This window comes from Helianthus annuus, chromosome 9 (assembly GCF_002127325.2).
Source record: "Helianthus annuus cultivar XRQ/B chromosome 9, HanXRQr2.0-SUNRISE, whole genome shotgun sequence".
In the NCBI taxonomy this organism is placed as follows: domain Eukaryota; kingdom Viridiplantae; phylum Streptophyta; class Magnoliopsida; order Asterales; family Asteraceae; genus Helianthus; species Helianthus annuus.
In genome coordinates, this window is record NC_035441.2 from 137,451,243 (window position 1) to 137,460,935 (window position 9,693).

At 39.2% G+C, this 9,693-nt stretch overlaps 1 protein-coding gene and 1 long non-coding RNA gene across 2 annotated transcripts; both read left to right on the forward strand.

The window, feature by feature from the left end:
* Positions 1-7,855: 7,855 nt before the first annotated feature.
* On the forward strand, positions 7,856-8,835 carry LOC110876444 (ATP-dependent DNA helicase PIF1-like). The gene is made up of 2 exons (XM_022124619.1): positions 7,856-8,727; positions 8,778-8,835. Exons 1-2 carry the CDS (start codon positions 7,856-7,858, stop codon positions 8,833-8,835), a joined length of 930 nt encoding a protein of 309 aa, XP_021980311.1.
* A 121-nt stretch (positions 8,836-8,956) lies between these two features.
* Positions 8,957-9,403, forward strand: LOC110874721. The gene is made up of 2 exons (XR_002556165.1): positions 8,957-9,132; positions 9,244-9,403. It is a non-coding gene; the product is annotated as an uncharacterized LOC110874721 (long non-coding RNA).
* Positions 9,404-9,693: the final 290 nt, after the last annotated feature.

Below are 9,693 nucleotides of genomic sequence, written 5' to 3' on the forward strand. Positions count from 1 at the left end.
GGGTTTGTGCATCCAGATCATCCTGAGTACGCCTACAAGTTAGACAAGGCGTTGTACGGGTTACATCAGGCTCCTCGAGCTTGGTATGCCACCCTAACAGAGCATCTGTTGGCTCATGGATATACGCGTGGCCCCATAGACCAGACTCTGTTTATCAAGAGGGTAGGACGTGATCAAATTTTGGTTCAAATCTACGTTGATGACATCATTTTCGGATCTACAAGCGAGGATATGTGCAAGGAGTTCGAGAGAGTTATGAAGAAAAAGTTTGAAATGAGTGCTCTGGGGGAGATGACACTGTTTTTGGGTCTACAAGTCAAGCAGAGTTCACAAGGAATTCTGATTCATCAAGGGAAGTATGTGGATGATGTCCTGACAAAGTTCAAATTCACGGACGCAAAGCCTGCTGAAACACCTATGGCTGAGAGACCATTATTGACTGAAGATGAAGAAGGAGAGTCTGTAAATCAACGTCAATATAGGTCAATGATTGGGTCATTGATGTATCTCACAGCTAGCCGTCCGGACATCATGTTCGCTGTTTGCAACTGTGCACGCTATCAGGCTAATCCTAAAACTTCTCATCTTATTGCTGTTAAACGGATCTTTCGGTATCTTAAAGGCCGACCTCGGTTTGGCCTGTGGTATCCGAGAGATTCCAATTTTGACTTGTTTGCTTTCTCTGACAGCAATTTTGGAGGTACTGACAGTGACAGGAAATCCACTTCTGCGGGATGTCAATTTTTGGGTGATCGGCTCATTTCTTGGCAGTGCAAGAAACAACAAACGGTGGCGATATCCACAGCTGAAGCTGAGTATGTTGCTGCTTCTGCTTCTTGCTCTCAAGTGGTGTGGATGCAACATCAATTGCAGGATTATGGTTTGACTTATCTTAACACTACTATTTACTGCGATAATGATGCTGCAATACAAATTGTTCGAAATCCTGTTTTTCACTCCAAAACCAAGCACATTGATATTAAAGTTCATTTCATTCGGGACTGTTTTGACAGAGGTCTGATTACACTTGAACAAATCGACACAGATGCAAATGCAGCCGATTTGTTCACTAAACCTGTCAGCAGCTCGAAATTCAGAGTGCTTGTGGATTTTCTAAAAATGATCCGTTTTACTGATTGAGCATATTTTTGTTTTGTTTTGTTTTTCATAGGTAAATTTGTTCATAAAGTTTTCTATTCTTAGGTAGTTTTTATTTATGCACAAATTTAGGGGGAGAAAAATCGAAAAATACAAAAACATTGAAAAATTGAAAAATACAAAAACATTGAAAAATTGAAAAAATACAAAAAGAGTTTCAAAAGGAAGTGTGGCTGGACTGGGAAATGAAATGAATTTTCACATTATGGTCAAGGGCTGACTCATGTAAGACCAGTATCGAAATTGTTTGACTCTAGTATGATGTGTTGGTAGGCTCTATCCTTAAGATTGGAAATAATAGCTGTTTCTGTTCAGAACTAAACCAGTACATGACCTCAGAAAAGAAAATCACTTGGAATTAGCTCATGTCTATTTGAATGTTTGTATGCTTTTCCCGATACACACAATTTTGATCTGATTCTGAAATCTTATCTGAAAAAGTCGTGTACCTCCTCTGCTGCATCCAGATACATGCTGACCTGGAGGTGCTAGGCAACGTCAGCTTCTGCTGCATCCAGATACATGCTGACCTAGCTGTACGTTCTCGATCTGTAGATCAATTAACACCCGAAAGAGGCCCTCTAGTGCCCAAAAGAAACCCAATAAACCTATATCAAATTGAGAAAACTCATTTGATCTGTATATTATATCATCTCATTCTAAGATCTATTCTGTTCTTTTCTCAACCTATTCCCAGTTAAGATTTCAGAAATTTGGATTGGGCTTGTGAAATATGTGGTAGGGAAACTGCTTGCATGATAGAGTGAGCTGTGCATAATTCCGGGATTTGATTAGTATTTGTTTGGGTGCTCATTATTAAAAATATCAAAACATGATAAAAAGAGATACAGGCAGTTATATGGAAAAGATCTAGGGAGATGAGTTTAAGAGGATAAATATACTGGCAATCGTCTAGATCATCCTCTAGTAGATCAGTGTTGATAAGTGAAGTCATGCCCGAAACCTTGTGATTTGATCCCTGAATATCTATGCAAATTTCCTGATTTTATTTTTGTAAATAATTTTTATTATTTAATTTTGTTTCAGGTTTTATTTTGCAAACAAATGCTCAAAAAGGTTTAATGGGTATTTTTGGTAAATCAGATTTTTAATTGGGTTTTGTTTAAAAAAATTATCTTTTGAAAATCATGTTTGAACCCAAGTCCATAAGGCCCAAGCCCAACAGATTTGGGCCCATGAAAAACTGTTGAGTATAAAAGGGTGATTACGAGTCACTTTCATTATTCACTCGCAATCTTCTCTCAAAACTCTCTCAACATTCCGGCCGTAATCTCGATTCCGACTCAATTCCGGTTGCGACTCGCAATCCGATCAGATCATCAACAGGTAATATGACGTCATTGTTCAAGATTTTGCAGGATTTTTGAATTTTGTTTGAAGATTCCGGCGAATATATGAAGATTCCGATGAAGATATGAAGTTTCCGATGAAGTCTCCGATGAGTTTTTGAAGTTTCCGATGAAGTTTCCAGTCGCAATCAAGAACAACAGGACTCGAAACCACTGATTACGACTCGCAACCTCAAGATTGCGACTCATGATTGCGACTCATTCTGGCTTGTTGCGACTCATGATTGCGACTCGCAATCTTCCGGTTGCGACTCAGTTTTCCTGGTTGCGACTCGTGGTTACGACTCGAAACCTTGGGTTGCGACTCATGGTTACGAGTGAACAGTAACAGTGTTTGTTTTATTTTTAATTTTTATCACTGTGTTATTGGAAACTTATATGTTTTGTGTGGTGTGCAGAAAAATGGACTTAAAGTTTATCGCGTCTCACAATCAAGTAGCATATTTGGCACCTCCACCTGTGAAGCATAAGCAGTTGTTCACGTCATTGATCAAAGGTCTAAGTACATGCCGTATTGCTCACGCTCTTCGTGAAAATCCGGTTGTGTATGAAAGCCTCATTCGGGAATTTTGGAAGACTGCAAAGGTGGAAATCATTGAAGGAAAAGGAGCTATAGCTGCTGAGATCGACGGGACGAAGATTATTGTGACGGAGCAGACTATCAGGGATGTGTTGAAGTTCAATGATCAGGAAACGGATCCAATCGAGCTTGCTGCTGGAGTGATTGAAGCAATTTTGCCACGACTGAGCTATGAAGGAAAATTTCCTCCTCTGGTTAAGAAGTTTGTTCATCCGTACTGGCGTTTATTATTGCACATGTTCCTGTTGTGCATGACAGAAAACCGCGGGGGAATTGATCAATTAAACACAACACAGACGGCTGCATTGATTTGCGTGATTACTAATGAGCCGTTCAACTATTCAAGATATGTTCTGGAAGCGATGAAGAGAAATGCTATTGGGCTACGAAAGGATAAGTTTCTTATGTATCCTAGATTTGTGCAGATGATTCTCAATGAACGTTATCCTGAATTGAGGAGATCTGGTGATACTCTGGAGTTAAAGCCTATGGGCCCTTCGTGTTTTGGTGCTCTTACTACGAAGAAGGGAACAGAGAAAAAGTTTGAAGGTTTGATTGAGTTGGAGAAGTTTGGTCAGTTTGCAGAGACCGAAGACATTGTTGAGAATCCAGTCAGGGCACAAGCCGTACCTGCACGTGCCATTGTTGCTGAAGAACATGACATTCAAAGGAGAGATGAAAATGAGCCTGAGCCAGAGCGTATCACTATTAACTCTGACGATGAAGGTGTTGAGATTACGTGTGATTCAGATGATGATAACATAGAACTTCCTCCTGAAGTTAATGCTGATGCTGTTTCTACAGTTAATCCAGTGATTTCTGCTGAGAATTTGGCGATGCTGTTAAAGAAAGTGACTGACACGATGGGAAATCCTCCTCCCAATCTGTCAGTATCTACTGAAGAGCCAGAAGAAAGCCCAAGGGATTCTGATTCTATTCCGCTAAAAAGGAAAAGAAGGGATCCTAGACCCGGAATGTTTATCGAACAAAGCAAAGATCAATCTGTAACTGTTGCTGATGATGCTGAAGGTTTATATGACTTCGATTTTGAAAAGTATGTTGACGTTGCTACCACCACTACTACAGAGAATATCTTTGAGTCTGGTGTTCATACTCAAGGTGATGATACAGTTATGACGAATGTTGAAGTTCAAAATGAAACTGTGCCTAATGTTGAAGCTCATGTAGAAGCTGGGCCCTCTGGAATTGTTAGTGCTGGTCCTTCTGGTACTATTCATGAAGAACCGAGCAGTTCAAGTGGTAAACGACCTGTAGAACCACTTAGAATGCCTTTTGACAATGATTCTAGTGATGATGATGAGTTTATAAGCATGAGGGAAATGAAGAAACGTTTGGTTGTGCTCGAACAAGATTCAATTCATAAAGATGCAAAGATCATACAGCTTGAAGATACCATTGTGAAGAAAGATCAACAAATTGAGCAACTGCAAGGAGACGTTAGCTTATTGTTCAATATTGTTTATGATCTGCAAGGAGACGTTAGCTTATTGTTCAACAAATTGAGCAACTGCAAGGAGACGTTAGCTTATTGTTCAATATTGTTTATGATCTGCGAGGTAAGCTTGAAAAGAAATTCGGACAAGAGTTTTCTGATCCAACGGATGTCGAAAACAGAAAGAAAGCTTTTGAGAAAGATAATGCTGAAAGGAGTGCTGCTATGGAAAAGTACTTTGAAAGAATTACTGATCCAGAAGCAGAGAAAGCTAAAGCAGAGAGGTTGAAGAAGAAAAGAGAGTTTGTGATTCTGAAGAACAAGAATGCTAATCCAGATGATGAAGATGCACGTGCTACACATCATTTAATGGATGTTGGTGAAACTCTCTACGATAAGAAAGGAAATCGATCTGGTGTAGTCAGCTGGGGTTATGATCATGATCGTAACAGATGGTGGATCAAGAGGAAAGTTGGACCGGTTGAATGGTACAAACATTCAGGGCAATTTCAGTCCTTCACTAAGGTAGATTTGACAGATTTGACAAATAAACCTTATGTGGATGATAAGCCTAATGGTCCTGGTTATGCATTCTTCGAGAGATTGAAAAGGGAAGTTGCAAAAGGTTTTCCCTCGATGCGTACAGCGGATTCTATTGTTAAACCTGCAAAAGGGATTAGGGATCCGTATACAAACAAGCGAATGAAGATTGTCCACTGGCCAGCTACTGATAAAGAGAAGACGATTCCGTTGGTGAGAAAGATTCCAAAAGGGGCACTGAAGACAATGCACTTTTGGGCGTATAATGAACGTCTTGGTCAAGCAGTGATTGTTTGTGATGGTGATGCAAGTTACTGTTTGATAGATCAGATCGATTTGTTGAATCTTGCAGTTGAAGATCTTGAAGTCTTGGCAAGCAACCAAATCAGAGCTACTGAAAAATATGAGGAAATTGCTAAGGGTTGGACATCTGCAGTAGCTTCTGTCATGCATATTCACAAGAAGGGTTTTGGTGGATACAAAGACAATATGAGTGGTGGTCATCAAAGCAGCTGAAGTCAGAAGAACCTGCATGCATAAACCTAGGGGGAGATTGTTGGAACCTGAAGGTTTATTCATGTAGGTTAACAATATTAGGGATTGATTATGTAATTAGTTATCTATGTTTTGGGTTAAACATTGTGGGTTGGGCTAGAATAGGTGTCGCATGGGCCTAAGGGTGTTTTCGGTCCTAATGTGTTTTGTATATAAACACCCCTAATCACTTGATTAGGGGTTGTTGTTAGCGAGTAGAAGGCAGGCGACACAAGGTTTTGGAACCGAGTTCCATCCGAGATTTGTATCAGTCATCGTTCATCGTGAATGCAAGTTTCGGTTTGATTCTTATTTATTGTTTGTTATTTGATCTTAATATTAGTTCTTGAATCACCTTGTGTTTGATTTCCGCGCTCTCACAAGGTTTAGATTGATATCATTGAGATCCTCACGGGTTTTACATAATTGCTACACATTTTAGCAGCAGATTCCCAACATTTGTGTCTAAAAGTAAAAATGTATTGTTCCATTTGTGTCTAAAGGAGAAGGTATAATATCGAGTCACTTGCTGTTTAGGGTGAATATGAAATTTACTAAGGAATCTTTTTCATTCTTTTGTAGTTCATATGATCAAACATTAACTACTCAGTGTTTAATTATTTATTTGGCTTTAGACTTAGAGGCATGGAGTTGTGCATGAGTAATATTTATTTGGCTGACCTTTTGCATTCAAGTTATGGATGAAACTCCTCAACTTGCAAAAGGATTGCTAAAGTTGTGCATGAGTAATATGATGTCGTAATTCATTATCCCCTGTCGCTGATTTAAGGTATGATGTCTGTTTATCGTTTGCAGAGAAGTAGGAATTGGAATCGTGCCTTTTGCTCCATTGGGTAGCGGGTTCTTTGCATCGGGTCCGAAGGTGATGGACAATTTGGCCGATAATGATTTAATCGGCGACAAACGCAACAGCAAACGGGTGTAAAAACGCAGCCGTTTGTAGCCGTTTAACGGCGCGTTTACGGCTGTGAACACAGAAGCAAACGGGTGTAAAAACGCAGCCGTTTGCTGCTGTGTTTGTAGCCGTAATGACGAGTTTCGGTGTAATTGGATCATTTTCGGTTTGTTTCGGATAGATTTTTGAACATAGCCAGAAAACCTTTTTTTCTTATATTTTTTACTGTTCGAACACATCAAACATAGATCCAAACACTTGTAACTCAGATCTAAGACGAGATGATGTTTCGAAATTTAAAACGATGATAAAACAAACTGTTTCTAATGATAAATCTTTTCGAAGTTATTAAAACGTGATCCGAAACTAACCAAAATTCATTAACACATGTTCGAACACATCAAAAAACACATTCAAATAAACTGAAACTGTCCGAAATTCTCAAATGACACACCGAAACAATTCGAAAGTCTATCGAATCAGTCCGAACCAGGATCTACATAATGAAAATGTTAAACGATCAAAATAGAAGATGTCTGAATATTTGATATTTTATGTAATTTTTAGATAAAGGAGGATGTTGAGACTCAAGGTGAATTCGTTAATACGAGAGGCCAACAATGCGATTTATCCGGAAACAGAAGATGTGGTGGCTTTTGTGAACTAGCTGCTTTCTTGTAAGTTTATCATATGAGCTAAAGCAAGAAATTTTGACCCGTTGATGAATAAATGGATCCATTCTGGTTATGTTTTTCCGCAGCCGCTTAACGGTGCGTTTACGGCTGCAAACGCAGCAGCAAACGGCTGCGTTTTTACACCAGTTTGCTACTGCGTTTGCACCCATAAACGCACCGTTAAATGGCTGCATTTTTGCACCCATTTGCTGCCGCGTTTGCAGCCGTTTAACAACGCGTTTAAGGCTGCAAACGCAGCAGCAAACGGGTGTAAAAACGCATCCATTTGCAGCCGTTTAACGGCGCCTTTACGGCTGCAAACGGGTGTAAAAACGCATCCATTTGCAGCCGTTTAATGACCACTTTGATTCACTGTCTGAAGATCATCGGTTACACTGTCAAAGTATAGAACGAGTTCAAAATATGGTTCTTACCGAAATAAGTGTCTTGGTACAATCCATGGGTTAAAATTTCAATGAATTCGACCTTCCTAAGATAACAGACGATGTTAACTTACAAGATGCAGGTTATCGTGAGTTACAAGAAGAGTATGGATTGTTTTGGAACCTGAACACTTGAGTGCCAAATATTCACTTAATCCGGACAAAAAAAAACGTGTTTGATGAGATCATGATGCATGTTGATAATGATCTTCCAGGCGTGTTCTTTATTGATGGTCCAGGTGGAACTGGAAAAACATTTTTGTACATTGCCTTGCTTGCTGAAATTCGGTCACGTGGTCTTATTGCTCTCGCAACAGCTTCGTCAGGTGCAGCGGCTAATAATATGCCAGGAGGTAGAACGGCTCACTCGAGATTCAAGATTCCTCTTAATCTTGAAAATAATTCAATGTGCAATATCAAAAAACAGAGTGGGGCCGCTAAACTGATTCGGTCTGCCAAAATAATCATATGGGATGAAGCGTCGATGGCTAAACGACAAGCGATAGAGGCAGTCGATCGTACATTCCAAGACATTATAGGTGTTAGTCTCCCATTTGGTGGAAAGATAATGGTTATGGGAGGTGACTTCAGACAGGTGTTGACGGTTATTAAACGTGGCACTCGAGCACAGATTGTAGACTCCAGCGTACGAATGTCACCTCTTTGGTCTTTGACGAAGAAGATGCGGTTAACCATAAATATGAGAGCGCTGAAAGATCCATGGTTTTCTAAATTTCTTTTAAGAGTCGGCGATGGAACTGAAGAACCAATCGAAGGAAACTATATCCGCATACCCGATGACATGACAATTCAGTGCAACAACAGAGAAAACGCTATAAAAGAATTGATCCATGCCATCTTTCCATCAATTGAAGATAATGTATATTCTTCAGATTATATAATCTCTAGAGCAATATTGTCCACTAAAAATGATAGTGTTGACGAGATTAATAATCAAATGATTGAAATGCCGCCTCATAAGCTTCGTTTAAAAATTGGATGCCCAATAATATTGTTACGTAATATCGATCCATCTCATGGCCTGTGTAATGGCACGCGGTTGATATGTAAGGGTTTCATGCGAAATGTTATTGATGCGGAAATTGCAGTCGGTCAACATGCCGGAAAAAGAGTTTTTTTGCCAAGAATCCCTCTAACCCTTTCTGAAGATGACATGTTCCCATTCAAGCTGAAAAGAAAACAATTTCCAATTCGACTTAGTTTTTCCATGACGATTAATAAAGCTCAAGGTCAAACAATTCCGAACGTTGGTATTTATCTACCTGATTCTGTATTTTCACATGGACAACTTTATGTCGCGTTATCAAGAGGGATTTCAAGACAAAGTACGAAGGTGTTGGTACATCTCAACAAAGAATTCAAACAACGCGGAGTTTACACATCAAATGTTGTCTACCAGGAAGTGTTGCGTGATTAATTAATCGCATCCGTATCAAAACGAAGGTAAGTTAGTAGATTTTGTGCCTTATTTGCTTCCAGAAATTACTTTTTAATTACTATTTTAAAGCACTTGTAAGCTTGTAACATTTTTTTATGTGTCGAAATCTGGTACAGGAGAGGAGAAGATACAAGAAAGTCATAAGCGAACGGATGTATTGGTAAAACAGGAAGAGATACAAGAGACTCCCCGCATTTTGTTTTTATTGTTTTGTCCAGCTACTTGACTGTTTTGAACTCTTCTTGTTTTTAATTACATCTACTTCCTTGTTTTGTATTATTCTTGTAGAAGATCACGAATAAGAAAACTAACTTAAGTACTATACGATATATCACGAGATGACGGATAAACTAACGGTAAACGAGTATCCTATTGTAGATCGCCACTCCCGCCGCATCGCACGGATAAGTGACTAGTTATATAGTATAGATAGATATGGATATTGATAAAGATATTATTGACGTGGGTGGTCCACATGCATATAGTATGTTTCTGCTTGTCCTAAACAAACAATTGAAAAAAACATACACATGCAATATTTAATTTAATATATATTTCAGGTATAC

Bases quoted from the DNA above. Each gene is read 5' to 3' on its own strand.
- LOC110876444 (XM_022124619.1), top strand. From the start codon at position 7,856: ATGATGCATGTTGATAATGATCTTCCAGGCGTGTTCTTTATTGATGGT. The intron at 8,728-8,777 runs GTTGATATGTAA...CGGAAATTGCAG, and splicing joins GGCCTGTGTAATGGCACGCG to TCGGTCAACATGCCGGAAAA.